General features: G+C 38.5%; 1 protein-coding gene across 1 annotated transcript in view; it reads left to right on the top strand.

Annotated features, from left to right (window-relative positions):
- Positions 1-19,438, top strand: part of PTPRN2 (protein tyrosine phosphatase receptor type N2) — a 635,322-nt gene that overhangs the window by 225,433 nt on the left and 390,451 nt on the right. Inside the window, exons 5-6 of the mRNA XM_071428608.1 lie at positions 1,944-2,106; positions 14,603-15,059. Coding sequence (XP_071284709.1) covers positions 1,944-2,106; positions 14,603-15,059 — 620 coding nt within the window. The remainder of the gene's footprint in view (positions 1-1,943; positions 2,107-14,602; positions 15,060-19,438) is intronic.

The raw sequence follows: 19,438 nt of genomic DNA, 5'->3' as shown, positions 1-19,438 counted from the left end.
TCTCAATAAAGTTGTCATCAAATGAAATGTAAAGCTTTGTAGTCTTCTACATTTTAATTGTTTAAATGTTTACAGCATAAAATATTGCATCTAATGTGGAATGTAGATGAGTGCAATTATTGCCTCCATATGAAAAGTGTGAAATCTTAGATCCCAGATTTTACTTCACCAACCAGTGACAGTGACTATGTATTGTAAATAATGGTTTGAAAGGCCAACTTAAATCCTGTCCTTTGTCCATTCAGTTCCCATTAGCTCCAGTGGAAATCCTTGGGGCAGAATTTGGTCTGGTTTTTTTCTTTTCGTTTTCCCTTCCTTTTAAAATTAGTGAAGAAAGCAGAAGATAGGTGTTGGAATTAATCAATGGATGAAAGGTGAATGTTGGCAACTGGGATCCTTCCTATGAAGAGAGCCTGTTTGGATTAGTTCATCTCTACTGAAGCAGAAAGCACAGTGCCCAGGTTTTTCTGAAACTGCAGAATAGTTTTGCTTTGTCTTTAAGCTGAAAAGGAGGTGGATAATGTTACCTGCATGTCCACACTCCATCAGAAGGCAGAACTGAGAGCTCTGGAATAAGAAAAAAAAGCAAACAGAATGGGGAGGGAGCAAGACTGATGGTAAATTATACCAGGTTTGCTGTAGTGCTCTGTGCAGTACTCCTTCTTTTTCCTAGAGTTTGTGTCCCTGGTGGGAACCTGCTGTTACACACTGGGGAGAAATGGAGGATTTTTCTGGTGTTTCAAAGTGAGCAAACCTGTGAGCACTGTTGGTTGCAGTGCCACCACAGTAAATTAGATTATTAATTACATTTATTAGTGTTAAATTAGTAGGGACACACTTTTGGTACAACTGTGAGCATGGAAGGAAGTCTGTTAATTTTTGATTAAAGTAATATAATTAAACCCCAGCTTTGGAAAACGATATAATGGTGCTCTCTCAGGCTGTGCCTCTACATGAGTGCCAAGATGTGGGCTGGTAGAATAAAATTTTATTTACAGTGGCACAGAGATGTTGAAAGTCAAATTCATTCACTGAGCTGTAAAGCTCTTCCACCTGGGATTCTTCTTCACTGGAGAAGTGTGTGGGCATGTGAGTAGGAAATGGTGACACCAAAAGGTGATTTCCCTCAAGCAGCTTCACTCACAGGGAAGGAAGAGGGCTGGGAACTTTCTCTCTGCTTTCTTGCACAAGGAATGAAATAGTTACTGATGCTGACATTTAAATTATCATCACCATTTATGTGTTGTTGAGATAGATGAGGACAGCTGGTAATAATTCAGATTCATTGCACACAGCTCTCTGAATCCCATATAAACACCTCCACACTGCCATCATTTAATCTCATTTCTAGCTTTTCTTTGCAAATGTCACCAAAATCTGTCTAAACCACTCAGGAAACACCACTATTCTGTGAATCCCAGGCACATGAGAAGATCAGAAGAGATATTTGTTCCATCTCATTATTCCCTTTTCAAGCTTTTCACTGGAGTTTACTTGCTCCATTATTTCTGCATATCCAGTAGTCTTTCTTCAATTCTTTATGTTGATGCAGGGCCAAATTGGCATTGAATCTCATCATCATTCAGCAAGTTTTTTAAATCTTAGAACCATCTCATATTTCTTTGGGGTGCAATCTAATCATGTGCATTTTCTTTTTACAGGCATTTTCTTTGCTTTTGAATATGGCTTTGCCTTGATGTGACATTTTATTTGATTTACTCTAGAATCATTAACTTTGATGCATGAAATAAATTGTTAATAGTGCAAGATTTTTTGACTGCTTTTGCTGAAACATTGAATTTTCTATACTTTTCTGGTTGCTAAGCTTTTGAGTGACTTTCCTGTTATGTATTGAACTACAGTGGCTTGCAGTGCTTTTTTAGTTGGCCACTTTGTACATTAGACAGGCTGGTAACTTTCTTTTCCTTGCTTTTGCTGTGCAGGACCTTGGGACAGAATGAAGATAATGAAAGAAATTATGATGTGGAAAATAATTTGAACTTGGCCAAGTCTCTTCAGCAATACCTTAAATATCTCAGAATTCTCTCCCAGTCTGCATCTAAAAATTTGTATCCAAGGAAGACAAGTGACAAAGCTTCTGTCAAGGTAGTATTTTTAATGTGGTTCTTACATTCTGTGAGTTTGGATTCCTTTTTTCCTGAGTTCTCATTTTTTTAAAATTTCCCCTCTGTCTGAAGACCAGACATTGTTTTTTACTGCCTCCTCCAGTTGATTATCATAAGTGCACTAAGTTTTCTCAAAATTAATCACCTTCGGCATTGTAAATGCTTCAGCTCATCAAATCTGGAGCATTTTACTCTAATTAGGGATGGATTGCATGTGATGAAGGAAGAGTGGGATAAAGCTGGTAACATTTTGATTGACAGATCTGAAACTGTGCATCTGAACTACTCTCTGAAAACCTGGCTGAACTACCTTGTGAATTCTTGTTGGTGTTTGTGCTGCTTAGGGTGCAATTCATATAATCTTTGAGCAGATTTTAATAATGGGTCTGATAAATTGTGCATCAACATTTCCTATTTCTTATTGATCATAAGGAAATCCTACTGTGACTAGTTAAGGTTCAAATATACTTTATAAATGTACAGATAGCTGGCAAGATAAATCACAGCCAATAAATCTTGAGTATTGACTATGTCAAAAACTACAAGCATGCCTGTTTGGGAACTAAAACATTTTTTCCCCTTCCTAGAGAAAATCTGTCTCACTCTAAGATGCAACTTGATAAATTTATTAAAATTATTGCACAAAGGGGTTCCATGCAACAGACCCTTATGGCCCTGTATCTTTTGCTCAAAAAGCAAAGAGTGCACTCTTTGATTTTAAAGAGCTAGGCTGCTGTTACAGAAATCCTTTACAAGAAAGTGTCTGTCCTATTTCAATGCATACAGTATAAATACAAAATTTGCCAAAAAATATACTGAAGTTTTAGGAAAAGTATCAGGTGAAGAGACTGTAGTGCAAAGCCGAACTGCTTTAGTTTAGTTCAGAGAATAATTCAGGGGCACCAAATCTGCAACAGCAACTCCTGGCAACAGCACCAGTTGTAGCAACCATTTAGTCATGGTTGTTATTGTTGTCAGAAGCACGACTTCCCAGATTCTGACTGACTTATTAGATACACTACTTGTGATTTATGGCACATAAATCTTCTCTGGGGCAAGAGGAGCTTTCAGGCAGCTCTGAGGAGGGATCAGGGACCACCTTGGTGCTGCTTTTCCTCCACTCTCTCCTCCTGGGCTCTGGCTGCAGTGAGGATGCTCTGTTTTGAATCACTGGCTTTCAACAAAAACTTGCTCAAGAAGTGTTTCAGTGGGTCTGGTGTTGTCATGCAAGTTCATAAATAATCCATATGGCTGAGACCTTCTGTGGGGAAGCCTGCTGTGATAACACCACCCACCAACCTTATCGAGTGTTGCCATGGAGATGGGTACTCTGAAGCCTGGGGGAGTGGGGTAAAGAGGAGAGAATCTGGAAGTGAAGCACGTAGAGGAGCAAGCGGTACACTTCTGTTTACTAAGGAGCATTTGGAAACAACAGACATTGAGTCAGATGTGTTACCTATAACTGAAAGTCAAAAAAAGAAGAAAAGAAAAATTATTTTAAAAACTAGTGATTAGCTGCGAATTTTAACTGATCCTGGAGATGTTTCCCTATCCTAAGCAAATAAAAGGCAACTGCTCTTCTTGACTTTTTACTGCTCCAAGAAGCAGAAAAGAACTTGTAAAATTTAAAAATTTGAAAAGAGAAGGCAAAAAAGTGACTGAATGAGCTGCCTCTGATGTGGTTGTACCACTTGAAATTGGAGATAGCTACCTTGTGCACTTTAATTGCAAGCTTCAACAAATATTGGTACCTTATTTTTGTACTTAATATGTAGATTAAAAACCTACATTAAATAATTGTAGCAAGATCTGATCTTTTAAACTTTCTTGTCCTTTCCTAATCAGAATAAGCACAAGACAGAGGTACTTTACCCTACCTAGAACTGCAGCTTTTGGGCTTTGCCGTTCTTAAAAATAATTTTCTTTCAAGTATATATTTACCTCTGTCACTTCATTCCTGCTGTTGGGGAGCAGGAGATGTAACACTGCTTTGGTTGCTTTGATACCTTACATGCTGTGAAGTGTAGCTGCATCTTGCAGAAATTTAGGGCTTCTTGACAGGCTTCCTGCATGGATTCAGGATCCAAGCCTGAGATCAGAGGTCTCTGGCCAAATGTAAAACAAAGGAAGATAAAAGATAAAGAGGTTTTAAAATATTCCTTATACTCTGAAAGTGTTATTTTGTATATTCACCTTAATATATTTTACAAACTTTCAGTCTTCAGTTGCCCTACTGTCTTCCACTTGTATTATCAGAATAAAATTACAGAGCTTCAAAATTACTGAATAGACACCACACACACAGTTATGCAGAAAGATGTAAAATAAAACACAAAACTTAAAGCAGGTAACTCTTTTCCTATTTCCCTTGCTCAAACAACTGTCAGCTTGAGGCTTGATACAACAGTGACAGAAATAACACCAGTAAACTTAAATAATGTGATTGACCAAAGTTCCTATGGTGTCTACCATTTACTGCAAGAGCTTCTTAGGGTGATTTTTGAAGCACTTGAAGTTCATCACTAACTTAGAATTATTTCTCAGTATACAGGCAGTATCTGCTGCAGGCTGTAATCTAGCCAGCTGATAGTGACTCTGCCAGGAAATAAATAACAGCAAATCAGAAGTTTGGTGTTACAGAGGGTTACAGTTGTAAAGAACATTTCACTTTAGTTCAGCTGAAAAGAGTTGTTCAGGAAATGGGCACTTGGTGGCATTTGTTACTTAAGCATTAGCTAGTGGGATTTTGTGTTTGGTTTTAGTCTTCCCCACACACACTTTATGGAAGAGCTTTATGAAAGTTTTACCATTCCCAATGCTGAGTTATCAGTCATTGTGATTCCTTTTTACCAAACCTGGATGCAGTATGGAAAATAACAAATAACCATGTGGAAAATAACAATAACCATCATTTTAATGAGAATTGGTTTATCTTAGCTACAGAGGCAAGAAATGCAGAGGCTTCAAATCATGTGTGAATTGCCCTGCCCTTCTCCACTGCAGCTGGAATAAACTCCTCTTATATCAGAGCACCCAAACCCCTGAAAAAGCCACTGCACTGTTGGCATTCCTACAGAAACTCAGGGTTTCCTAAGAGGCTCAGGGTTTTGTTGGATTTGGAAGACAACACGTATTGCTCAGAGGCTGTAAAGGAGAACTTGCTGCCTTTGCTGCTGGTCTGCGTGCCTGTATTTGAATAGTTATGGGAGATTTTAATTGTGCTGCTTTCATCTGACTGAGAAAATTTTTTACTCATCACAGAAAGAGAATTTATTTGAAACCTGTCCCAAATGTACTTCCTGCTGGACAGGCTGTAGGAATTAGGAAGTTGCCATCATGCCTCTACTGTGGCTGTATTTCTTGTTGCAGAAATCTCATGAAGATTTCATGAATCTTCAGGCTTAAAGATTCATGGAATTGCTTTTTCTCCTTCCTCCTGGCTTGGCTTCTGAGGGCTTCAGATAGGGTTGGTCCTACCTGCTGCTGAGGTCTTTGTCAGGCCAATGTGACATTCAGGTCCTTGTGGGTAGGACCCACAAGGGGAGAAAGAAAATTATGTCAGATAGTATAGGAAATTTAATGAATTTTCTGTTGTTACTGTTTCTTTGTGTTATGGTTACATTCATTTTTGTGGTAGACTTCCTGTGCAGATATTGTGATTACAGAAATCTCAATGTCTTAGGTATTCTTATACATTTTATAATAAAGATTTCTGGGAAAAAAACCTAGAATCTTTACATCAAAGAAGGCGCAAATAAAGTTAAAGGCCTTTTTGGAATCATGAGGGGGAAAAGAAACAGGTAAAGTGATGGGTTAGTGCCAGAGAGTTGTGGCTCAGCAGTGCAGTGGTGCTGAAAGGGGAGAAGCTGCAAGTAATAATCATATAAATTATATAAAATAAAAATTCATATATTTGCTGGCCTAAAAAATCAATTGTTTGAATCTTTGTAATTGATGACCAAAAGAACTAAGATGTGTGATAATTATTTAAAAGAATTATTATTAATTTTAGAAAATCTGAGTGCATGAGTGCTCAAAAAGGTACTTTGAGCTTATCTGCAAATAATTGTTACTGTGATTAACTAGTAAGAAATTAATTAGTCATTGCACATTTTAAACTTGAAATTTAATTCAAAAGAGCAGCACCTTTATTTATCTAACACCGATTTAAATACAGGACTGAATGGAGTTCATCAGAATTTTGACAAAAAGTAAAAAACTTCCTGCAGTTTATACATTTAAATTCTATTTGAATAAAGGTAAAATTTAATACTTCATATATAAGAGACTATGTATAAAAATGTAATCCAGCTGTGCTTTAACACTTTCATAAAAATATTTCTGGAATAATAGATAAAGGAATGTCTCCTTGAAGCTACAGAATTGCCTCTCTATTGGCATACTTATGCAGTGATAAATGGTATCTGAATATTACCCAAACATTGGTGTATTCATTTACCTGCAGCCATTACAAAGTAGGGAAGAGCTAATGCCCCTGCTTCACAGAGAGATTAGACAGATTTTCTGAGCTCATGCAATAATTTTTTGGTAAAGCGTAAACTAAAAGCTAAGCCTCAGATCCCAGAAAAGTATTTCATCTGTCAGATCATTCTCTTCTTCATGGCTCTTTATAGCAAAATAGAAACAATAAATCCTCCTAAAAAAGCCAACAAACACATACACAAAAAAACCCCAAACCAACCAACAAGAAACCCCACAAAATCCAAAACCAAACCAAAACAACTCCAAACCCCAACAAACAAACCCCATAAGCACTGGAACAGGAATCATTTGACCATATAAAGATGTCTGCATTGGTGCACATCAGCCTAAACTCATTCCATGATCAATGGAGGGAAAAAGAGAGTTTTCAAGTTGTGATTCATCTGTTTTAATTTAAGTATATAAAATGAGATGCTGCAATTTCCATCCTCTTGGCCATTCTGCAGGAATCTGGTGTAGATTGCCATTTTTTCTGGAAGGACACATTTAAAGCTCAATAGAATCATGGCTACAAAGCCTAGAAAATTGCAATCATATTGTGTGTGGTGCAAATACACAGTCTGATGATCTGATGTGACTTATGATTTATTTTTTGAAAAAATAATTTAGCAAGGGAGCATTCTAGTGCTAGTATCATGCTCAAGTCTTAGATCCAACACGTACTTTTACCCTCAGCCTATCAGTTTATGCAGAATATAATGACAGAGTTTCAACATCTAACATAGAAACCACTATTTCCCTTATCACACAGGTATCTGGAAAGGATTAATTATTTTTTCAATTATTAGAAGATGCAAGTGCCATAGAAATGTTATTATAAATGATCTGTGTCAAGTCTGGAGTCTTATTTAAAAGAGCAGTTAATTAATTTCTAGTAATTCCCAGATGAAACATAGATTGGTATTTTTAAAATCTCAAATACTGACTGGATAATAAGATTTAGTTCTTTTTCAGACCCTTCCCTTCAAAATCAACCTTTTTTTCCAAATACCATGTGTTTGGAGTTCATTTCTGTGATTTTTCCTGCAGGTTTCCTGTTTGTCTTGCAAATATTTACTCCCTGTACTTCAGTACATTGTAATTAGTAAATAGAAGATGATGGAGCTGATACAAATTTTAAAGTGCATTCTATATTTTTTTCCATTATAATTATCAAATGGGAGGGTAGAGCTCACAGAAATTTAAACTTACTTCATCTACCTCTGTGTGAGCATGTTGGTGTAGACATTTCAGGACAGTGGAACAACAATTTCTTTATTTTTAGTGTGGGAAAAGACCTGAGCTGACCTCAAGAAGTTGTCCAGCAAATGGAAGGTTGCTTTTAATGGGGTTGTAAGGCACTGTTGTGGACATCAATCCTGTAGATCTCTATTCACTTGCATTTCTTAGGATAAAAGTATTTTCTAGATTCACGTGTTGGAGTTATAAATATATTGAATTGGTGTTAATGTGCTCAACTTTTGGCAGATGAAGATCATCATGTTTCTATGAAATTCATCTTTAGATAATGAGATAGTTCAATATACCAGCATATGCCTACAGAAAATGTGTTTAAACATCATTCACTGAAACCTTGAGTAACAGACTTATTGGCATATGAGCAAAATGTTCTCAGGCAAGGGAAGCTGATACACCCTGGTAGATCTGTCTGCACTGATCACCAGGCTGCACAATTTCTACCATCACTGTGGCTTCACTGTCACTCTTTGGTTCCTGCTGGTGGTGTCAGGGAGCTCCTGAATGCAGTGGCCTGGCAGAGGTAAAGATGCCCCAAGTCTTGTGTCCCCATGTCCAGGCATTTGCCAAGTGGAGCAGGTACTGCCAGGAGGCACCACAGGACACCAGGTAGAGAGCAGAGCTTCCCACCCAGGAGAATCGTTAGAAATGGAGTTTGTTGAGAAGACAGGACAGACATGAGACATGGTCAGACAGCTCTATTGGTCAGCTGATTACATGCTGCCATTCCAGACTGTTCCTTTTTCCTAAACATCCCATAGTGTGCCTTGGGCAATGACAAGATGGCACCCAGAAGGGGTCCTGCATCCCTTAAGGAGTCCCACACCCCTGCAGATGTTAACCCTTTCAGGGTGACCAGAGAGCTTTTTCCATCAGTCATCTGGTGGGTGCCACTCCTGGACACGATGGCTGATGGCTCAGGGTGATGGCCCTGGATGGAGCCAGGGCAGGGGCCCCTTGCCATCAATCAGGTTATTGGGGGTCATCCACCCTTCATTTTTCCCAGGTGTTTTTATCCTTTATGTGTGGAGACAAGCCATGTATCCCAATGTGTAGAGCTGACATTTTTTTGTTTATGATGAACTAATTGTGAATGCTGAGGAGAGACCACCCAGAACTTCTCCTACACCAAAGAAAATGTTTTGACCTATAGGATGGAGATGTGTCAGAAGGAAGGAGAAAATACAGCAGTTATTTATGAAAACTGAAGGCAATAAGTTACATCAATTGACGATAAAAATTATCCACGTAGGAGACTCTGTTGTGGATAGTTGAAGGGTAGGCAAGTGGATATGATCATTCCAAAGGAGATCAAGAATGGCTGGGAACATCTGAAACTAAAAACTGATTTTATTAAGTAGTAATTTATACATAAAAGAAGCCAGTGTATTGTCCTTTCTTTTCTTCTTCTTTTTTTTTCCCCTTTTTTCTTTTTTGAAGGTTTTTTGTTTAAGAGTGAAAGCCAAATCTCTGAAATTCTGAAATCAACTGACATTAAAGCAGTAGAGATTATTGAATGCTGTAGAGTCAGATTCTGGACAGTCCTATTGCACTGTGGTTTCACAAGAAGGATTAGGAAATAAAGTCATGAATAGTTTCCATCAAAGCAGACTCTGAAGCTCCTTTTGCTTGATCTAGTTTTTGACACTCTGAAGTACAGGATGCTAATTAACAATCTCTGCCACCTTCTCTGATGTAGTTCTTAAAAGGTTTCAAAGCTACTGTATTTTTCAGAAAGAAAATAGAAGATAGTTACAGAAAATTATCAATGAAATAGTAGGTCGAGTGAGATGACTGTAGTGTTGCCTGTTGCCTTAAAGCTGTGAATCTGTGGAAAGGCCATGGCCTGATGCTGTCCCATCACTGCAGGAAGCACTGGTTTGGCCTCTTTTCCAGTTTCTGGATTCTGAATTCGTTTTCCAAATTCTTGAATATTATAATATTCTAGTATTATAATATTATAGTTAGTGAAAAGGTCATTGGCAGGTGGTAGAAAATGCCTTTGCTTCATTATTACTCAGACAATTGAAAATGTTCACTGGCTGTAGTTATTATTTTCAGATAAAGCTACCACTGGATTTGGTGCAGAGTATGTAAGGTCACGTCTACAGCACGCAGAACTTGTCAAGGGAGTTCCTCCCTTTCAGCTTGAACCTGGCTGGAAGCCTGCTGAGATGCCCTGACAGGAGAGCACTGGGTGGGCACAGCAGCTCACCAGCTACAAGAATTAAGGCTTTGTTGTCACAGGACTTGCTGCTTTAGCTGTGATGCTCTGGGGACAGAGCTGTGCTGCTTGCTCAGCCCTACCCCAGGGACTTTCATGCTCCATCTACTCCATGACACCCATTTGGCACTCAGGCTTCATTGTTGGGTGGATTTCTGTCAATTTAAAGGTGAATTGAGCAGTACAAATTCCCAGGCTACCTTTTGATTCAGCAATCAGGCAATGCCCCTTGTGCTGGTGTTTATTTTGGGGGTTCACATGAGTACAGGTAGCTCCCATGTGAGTGAGTTTGCATGAGGCAAGTCTGTGTGAGTCACAGAGCATCTAGACTGTGTCTGGTACAAAAAACCTAAACTTCTTTCAATCCACACAGTGAGTTAAGCTCTGAGGTAATTTCATTTCTGGTAGTCTTTGGAAAATGTTATTTTATCCCACCATAAAGATGGGCCTTCCAGTGTTTGTTGTGGTTTTATCTTCTAATTTCAGAGATCATAATGTCAATATCTCAAATAGTCACAGTAAATAAGAGTTGTAGGTGGAATCATGCTTCAACCAAATTTAGGGGGTAGCAAACATGGGTTAATATCTCAAATGCATCAAACAGAAAAACATAAACTAAATTGAGGGCAGAAGATTTCTTCGTGATGCATTTCAAAAGGATTTTTGTTAGCTCTATATGCCTTCGAGATTTAACAAATGTATGTGCAAGAAGGGAAGTATTTTGTTATAAATTTGATTCCATTCTTTCTGCACATGGACAAAACAAGTCAATCTGCCCTTTAGTGGATAAATTGAAGAGCATTATGTTTTATGTATCTAATCCTGCACTACTCTTTTAATTTGTATTTTTTTAAATAAAACATGTTGTTCATAGACTTTTGCATAGTGTGTCTGCATAATGTGATTTGGTGTGCCCTTCTGTGAATTCTCATGCAGAAAATGTCAGGTACTTACATACCTAAACCATACAAGACATTGCCCTAACGATGCCATCCTCAGAAAGATTAGTGTGTGTGGATTTTCTGTAATGTGTGAATTATTGAGATAGCTTATTTGAAAGGTGGTGAAGGAGAGGGAAACCCTGTGCAGATGGAGAAATAAGATTTTTTTTAAACTGAGGGGTTTATCAATTCAGAATACTTTTCAAAGGCTTTGTATCAGTGACGTGAGATAATTGAACAGAAATTATTAAAAAAATGAAATGTTCCTCATAGCAACCAGGGCTTGTATTTCAACCCCTCTCAGTACAAACCATCTATATGGTAACTAGTGCATTCTTTATTCTTGTACATTGCACTTAATGTTTGTTTGGGGTGGGGTTTTTTGTTCTATTACTGACAGTACTTCATATGAGTCATGTGTAATCAATCCAGAAATGTATTTTCTTTCAAAAAATTTCAGCTCTATATTTCCCTCTGCTTCTCCATAATGTCAGAAGATTCTCCAAAGGCACCAATATGGGAATTTACATTCTTTTCACTAACCATGGACTATGCCATTTAATTTTGACATTAATCAAACTAGCAATGTCCATGTTCAGGAGTGGGCTTTGCAAAACCCACTTCAAATAAGATAATCACAGTGCTCTGCAATTGTTATTAATAACTTGAGATGTAAATTGTCTCTGGATTCTAAATTACATATTACTGATATTTTTGTTCTATATTTTTCTGTAAAAATTAGATGGTTTTTTTCCCATACCACTTAGGCAAACCCATAGTTTAGGATTATATTTATCAGTGCTGCAATGTTACTTGAATTTCATCTTGCATGTCACATGTACTTCTGGTGTTTTGTTTGAGATGGGAGCAGCAAGGAAGGGGATTTTTTTCTCCTGCAGTGGGAGATTGCCATACAGCTGTGAGACCCCTTTAATTAAAGTCAGAGTAAACTACATCAGAAGGGCTGCTGAGCTATCAGTGCTCTGCTTTAATTAGAACTGTTAATATTTCATCCCTTACTGCCCAAAGTGTGACCTGTCAAGCTGCTGAGAGGCTGCCCCTCCCTGACAGAGGTGCAGCTCTGAGCCCAGGATGGGCACACACTTAAATCCAATTTGTGCATGACCACTTGGTGGGTTGGTGGTCTTGTCTTTGTGGATGTGCTCCTTGTCTGCAAGAACAGTAAATCACTGATCTGTTCATGCTAAAGGGTGCTTGGACTTGTTAAATAGCTCATCAAAAGCCAGCCCACATCTCCTAACCCTAATCTTTCACATAGTTTGGGAGTGTCCAGTAGTTTCTCCCCTCTAACACTAACTAGTAAAGCTTAAGAGGCAAAATAGAGAGCTGGATATGGAACATGGATCCAAACTGGGGTGCAGTTACCAAGTTGGACTGAGCGATTTCTTACCTTTCCATGGCTGAATGGGGAATATCCTCTTGCCCCGGTTGCATTTCTCCCTTTCCCAGCTCCCTGTTCTTCCTTCCCTTGAGCCCAGAAGGTCCTCTGGAAGGCTGCAAGGCACAGAGAGCAGCAGTGGGGAAGGCAGATGGCAGCTTATGTGAATTCTCAGTGAACTGCTCGGGGTGTCCTGGGCTGCTTTGTGTCATCCTCTGCAGCTTTTCTCACTCTGGAGTGAGTATCATTAAAGAGTTAATTACCCCAGGCAAAGACCCGTTCAAATAGGGAGATAAATGCATCTGACTGGAAGTTTTTCACATTTAGGCTTTGCTATTAAGCATGTAAACAGCGTTCAACTTGCATTTTGACAACTGGCTCCCCCTTGGAGCTGATCAGAGCAATGCCTACCCTGCAGCTGGAGCACTGAACCAGAGCTGCACTGCTGCTGTTTGATACAGTTCCCAGGGGACACTGAAATATTTCATACACAAAGCTGCTTGATCTCTAGCTCTGTATTTTTTGACACTGCTTCACTGCAGCCCAATTTCTTGGCTTTCAAAAAGCACATTTCTATGTTAAAGACCAACTACAGAAATCCAAAGCCTTGCTTTGGTAGATCACAAGCCAAAGTGCCTTTTGTCTCTGTAATAAAATTGCCTATACCATAATTCTATTTAAATCATGATATGGAACCGTGGAATGAACCTCTTCAATCATTTCTTAAGGAGAAGAAAACCCTCTTGGAAAGAAATGGGTATGAACATGTATTGTAAAATCCACTGGCTGTCATCAGAAGAAATAAAATTGTTCAGATGGAAAGCAAAATTATCGTCCAGAAATTAGGATCTAGAAAAAGTCTAAAAGTAATTCTTCATCTCTGGAGGAGTTTATCAATCTTATTTGGGTTTTACAAAGTACATTAGCAAATACATAAATAATGATATTTCTGTCTGAATCCTTCTAATTGCTGTCCTCTGGAGTGTATAGTATCTTCACTTCCTCTATATTTTGCAGCTCCCTCTGTCCTAAATCATTGTGTCATCAATGCACAGGGACACCAGTGATTCACAATAATTTATAGCAGTGAGAGCTGAAATAGTCCCTGTCCTAAGGTTGCCACAGTGTGATGGAGTTTGTGTGACAGTTTAACCAAGAAAGCACAGCTGAGAAGCAGGACCCATCCTGCAGCACACATACAGGATGGGATGTAACCTCATGGAATCATAAACAAAGAATCTAACTGGAATTATTCTGGATATAAGTAAACCTCTCAGTTCAAAGTTGTGTTTAGCAAGAACTGAAGAAAAATGATTTTTGAAATTATTTAGGAGGATGGAAATGGTTTGCTTAAAAATGAAAAGGCCTGCCTTCAGGTTGTGATCATAGCAAAAATGTCTCTAGGATTAAGTGATAGTAAAAAGAATGTCCATCTGGTGTTTCCATGAGAATAGAAACTGAAAATAGAAAACTGTACTGCAAACCCACCTTTCCACTCTTTATTCCCCAGAACTTTTTCAGTAAAAATGTGGTCTGAGCTTGATTGACATGTTTTTAACATTGTTGTTTAATTTGCTGTGGTGTTTTTCCTGAAAATAATACTTTAATTAAAAAACAATTTAAACATTGTTTATACTTCCTTTTCCACAGTGTCAGATGATATATTTATTAGAGATTTAATTTAGTGGAAAAATTTTTCATTTAAATTAGAACAAAGTACTTAATGTATGCAAAAAAATTGCTTTACTTACTTGGTGTTCCTTTAAAAATGACACTTCTGATTTGACATGCTAGTTTTTGGTAAGTAATCTGAGAAAATAGTAATTCTAACAGGTTAAGTAAAAACCAAAGGGAAAGTGGATTTAAATTTCCTTTGTCTGTCTGAATACAAATAGTTCACACATAGTCAACACTGAGTTATGTTATTCTCTCTCTAATCTCTTGCTCTTGCTTTCTAATAATTTGATGAACTGGATTTTTGCACATTAAGTAGTAGTGCCTGTTTGAGGCACACTTATCAGTTTGAAGTTTGCAGTTTACATTTACATTACAGTTCCAATTACCGTTTTCCTGGCTGGTAGAGCACTGAGCGTTCCACCTCAGATCCTGGCACAACAACAATCCCAAAACAATTCTGACCCCTTTCCTCTTGCCCACCTTCTGCTCTCTCTAGAGCTACATCTACAATGACCCTACGAGGTACTACAGGAGGCAGAACCCCAAAGATCCATCCCCTGCATCCCAATCGCAGCAGGAGCTCCCTGAGGGTGCCCGTGGCAGGACGCTCCGCCAGCGCCAGCCGGACAGGCTCCCGCCGGAGCCGCGAGCGGGCCAGAGGAGTCTGATGGCCGCGCTGCACTCCTACATCACCCAGAACCTGTCTGCACACAGCGCTGAGAACAGCCCGCCCAGCAGGACTAAAGGCTCTCAGGTGTATGCTGGCAGCTTGTACTCCACGCAGGGCACTGCTTTTGATGGAACTCTTGCCCAAGGGAAAGCGGAAGATTTCAAAATGAGGAAGCTGCTCCAGCCGAGGCCTGGGCCTGGAGCGCTGAGGCCGACCCCTGAGATGCTGAGTCACAAATCTGCTTCCCAGGATGATCCAAAGGACCCTCTGAGCATCGTGGATGGTAAAGTTGATATTTACTTATTTTTTGTCACAGACGTGTTTTATGAAAAATCCTTTCATTAGGTCTTTTCTCCTGAGAAGCTTCAGCTTCTCCATGTTTTGCTGCTTTGGAATGTGATTTGGAGAGTTGTTTACCCAGCATGTGAAACTGTTTTTACTTGATGACCAATGACAGCCACCTGTGTTGAGGCTGTGAGAAGTCACAAGATTTTATTATCATTCCTTTCCTTTGCAAGCCTTCTGATGAAATCCTTTGTTCTATTCTTTTAGTATAGTTTTAGTATATAATTTCTTAATATAATACATATAATAAAATAATAAATCAGCCTTCTGAAACATGGAGTCAAGATTCTCATCTCATCCCTCATCCTGGGTCCCCTGTAAACACCACCACAATTTTTTGCTTACCTGAAGTTTCCCTCATGTTTACTGAAATTTTTTTGAGAAAAAGAAAATAAAATTAGACATTAGATATATCTCCTAGTATTGGCATGTATATATCTGCCATAAGACAGTAATCATGTTCACCATTCCAGCTACTCTTTCCCTGCAAACATCTACCCACATTCCTCAGCCCACCTTCCATATGTGTGCAGAAATATATGGCACTTAGTAAGACATAGCATTTATGTAATTTATTATATTTTCAAAGCATTTTACAAACAACGCATAATTATGGGTATATCTTTGCTATCAAATCTGGTTTTATGCATTCATCCCACACTATATATATAGATGATACAGAAATGCCTGGTTTTGTTCCACGTCTCTTTATTTAATTAGAAATTCAAGGACCACGGGTAAAATTCAAAGTTAAGCACAGAAATTAACTGTGAGATGAATTCTGGTGCAGAACCGGAGGGAGAAGGGAGGAGTCTGTCAGTTCCATGGATAGGTGAACAAGAAGGTGGGGTTGCATCTAGTTTTGTCTGGACATTCTGTAAAAAAGAACCCATTTCCTGGATTTTAATCTTTTTTTTTTGATAATGCTGTTTAACAATGATTGGATCACAGTTTTTTCTGTACATGACAATTCAACAAATACTTAAATTAAAATGGAGGGTAACATCCCCATGCTCAGCTGCACTCAAAGCACTGCTTTATAAGATGAATCTTGGGGATCGTGTAGACTTTATAATTCTGATTAATTTTGTTTTTTCTTTAAACTTATCTAACTATAGATGTTGTTCCAGTGGTGTAGGATGCCTGAAAAATGAAAGCGTTGATCCCCAGCCATTGTCAAGCACTTATATCTGCTACACTGCAGTCAGCACTACCCCAATGGATTTTAGTGATATGTTAGAGGGTTCCTTTGAATCCTTCTTTATCATCCATAAAGTGCAGTGCTCTTTGATTTGGTTTTTTTTTTTGTTCTTTTAATAATATCCTCCAAAAACAAAACACACACAAACACACAGAAATGTCAGAGTTTCAGCAGAGGAAAGATAATGCTTGCAGTCTAAAGGATGCTCAGAAGTGAAAGCATTCTTGGTATGGTGCCCAGAGATAATAGGTTTCAAGGAATGAACTATAATGTAAAATCAAATCCAGGTGGCACTGTAAGTCTCTTGCACAGGTTAGACAATTTTGTTGCTAGACTCAAAACAAACTAGGCACATGCTGGTTTCATTATCCTCCAGCTGTTCCACTTCACCTTTCCTGGTAGGAGCCAACTGGGAAAAAAATGCTTAACACTTACAGGGAATAACATGTTTCACAATTCATTGGGTTGTACTACTTTGACTTCTCATATATAATATGCCCTATAGGAACTTCTGCCATTGCATTTGCTTTTAATTGTTGCATAGAGAAGGCATTATGAATTGCTTGAGGAGAAAATAATGTGGTTTCCTTTGTATTTTTGAGCCACTTAATGATCTCAACAAGAAAGTGGTGAGGATGGACCCTGGCATATTCATTGCTTAAAATGCTGTCCACTGGAATGAAGGTGGTTTGGATTCAGATTTCCCAGGCTTGACCACACAACTTCTTTCTGCTTTTAACCTTTCTCCAATCTCTCTTGTGTTTATGGATTATTGTAGGCTTGTGGGTTGTTTTTTTCTCTTGCACTCTGTGAACTACAGAACTGTAAAAAAACTGGAAGGATGGGGTGCTCAGTTCTCTGATCCATCTGATAGAGGATTAGACACAGGCACTGGACTGGGAGCACAATCCAGAAGGTACTGAGCAGATTAGTACTGAGAAGTGCTGCAAAACAGTGGCAGGTAAATTCTCTAACAAGGCTCCCTGAGGGAGAATTACAAAACAAGGAAATGTGGAGTTATTTTTCTTTCAGATTTGGAAGTTGTTACCTCTAGGAGTAGCATGATGTGCGTGGGCACTGCCTTTGTAGTCACTGTGCAACACTGGAATTGTTAATCTCTCCTCTGCACCAGCCATATTTAGAATTTGGCTCAGTTTTGTGTGGTTTGTTCTAGTCTAGTGATTTTTTTATATGTTAAATATTACTGAATACGTCTCTCTGTTCCTTTGAAAAGGTCACAGAATTAGTAATTCAGATGTCTTAAAAAATAGCAAACTTCCATGTTTATGGAACAAAAATATTTTTTTATACATCCTCTCTCTGGCAAAGCTGGGATCACCATTCCATATGGTGCTCAGCTGCTGAGGCAGCTAACATGTGGTCAGTAGGGTGATGGGGTTGAGGAAGGCAGACCACACTGAGGAATTTCTAACAAAGTCACTGCTCCCATACCATGTGGATATCAGGCAAGCTGGCTTTGACTCTTGTGCCAGCAGAATATGAGGCATCATTTATATGCTGTACAATAAAAAGCTATTTTCCCTGCATAAGGTGCTATTGTTACCTACTAGGGAATTCTACTGGTGGAGCTTATATTAAAAATTACATCTTCTAGGACATGTATGCTTTTACTGCCATTATGGTTCCAGGGATAAAAGGCAGTTTGCATTTATCAGTTGCAAAGCTGGAGCTAAGGGAGAAATCTGGTTTGCAGTTTGCAAGCCCTGTGAAACATGACTGAGCATTGCTGAGTCTACTTAGGAGGGAGTCAGTGGGAGACTATAAAAGCTGTGCACAGGTAATGCATGTTCAAGTACATGTGCTGCTTAAGTGCTGTGCCATTGCAGTATCCATCTGCTATTTGGTCTTTCTCCAACAATATTTTCTGATTTTAATAAATACATCATATTACTCAAAGGTGTTGGTAAACAGATGCAATGATATTTATCTGTTTATCAATGTTATCCAGTAATTTACAAATTATTGCAAACATGGACAAGTGCCATAACAAGAAGTGTAAATATCCATATTTACCATGGACAAGGATTAATACCATATCAGTAGCCATGTGAATTTAGCAAGACTCTTTATGCAGACCTACATTCCACCAGGCTGTTACAGACACTTTGGTGACTGTCCCTCCTGGGGTACTAAAAACATGATGTTCCTCATATTTACTGGCTTTGGTTATTGCCTTTGGTCCTTGATATTTTAAATCACATTGCAGCTGTTCAGAAAAAGTAGATATAATGCCAAAGTTTTACTCATGTCAAGGCAGTATTTAGGAGTCTGTTTGATGAACTGTGCCCAGGTGGCAATGACCAGGGCAGGAATGCCAGTATTAGAGGAGCAGGATGCTTCTCTACATAATATTGAGGTTTTAGTGAGCCACAAGAACCTGTACTGAGCCTGTCACTATTATCTGGAATAGGGCCTGTGGCCGTTCTTTTTTCATGTTCTTCTTTGCCCTGTTCCCCCATTCCCATTTTTTTGAGATTAAGACTGCTTTTTTTGTTGACAATGGATATTAAAGATGAGTCTGAAGATGGAGTGGAGAGATAAGACTGGGTTAAGAATATAGCTAAAGAGAAAAAGTTAGTTTGGAAAAAATGGAATGGAAATGACAAGGGTACATTGCCTGCATGTTGTTGAGTAGCTCAGTAGTTGATCTTGACAGCTGGCTGTGAATCAAATGAAATAAACAAAAATCTAGTTGTGTTACATTAATAAAACTCATTTAATTATATATGTCCTGAAATATAATTCTCTTTTAAGGTTTGTCTTCAAATGATGTTTTATTTGTAAAATTTTAGTTTTGATTAGGATCTGACATATATTCTGTCTTTTCATTGCTGATTTTATTAACTCTGCTTCAATAATTTAGGCTTTTCTGTCAAGATATTGTCCAATAGTTCTATAAAAGATGAGTTCAGAAATGATACCTAAGCAGACACAAGGCTCCTGTGGTAATGCAACAGTACTGTTTTCTTCCTACAGCTAAGTTTTCTGCATTGCTGCTCTGTGTAACATCCTCTCCACCTCTCTGCCAGGTAGCTCTTGTGCTTCTTGAAAAAGTGTCTTGAACTCAGGTTGATTAAGTGTATTTAAAAATTTTG

This window comes from Agelaius tricolor, unplaced genomic scaffold (assembly GCF_023055355.1).
Source record: "Agelaius tricolor isolate 1412-34295 unplaced genomic scaffold, bAgeTri1.0.p SCAF_6, whole genome shotgun sequence".
Lineage (NCBI taxonomy): Eukaryota > Metazoa > Chordata > Aves > Passeriformes > Icteridae > Agelaius > Agelaius tricolor.
This window is presented reverse-complemented; position numbering and strand designations above follow the sequence as displayed.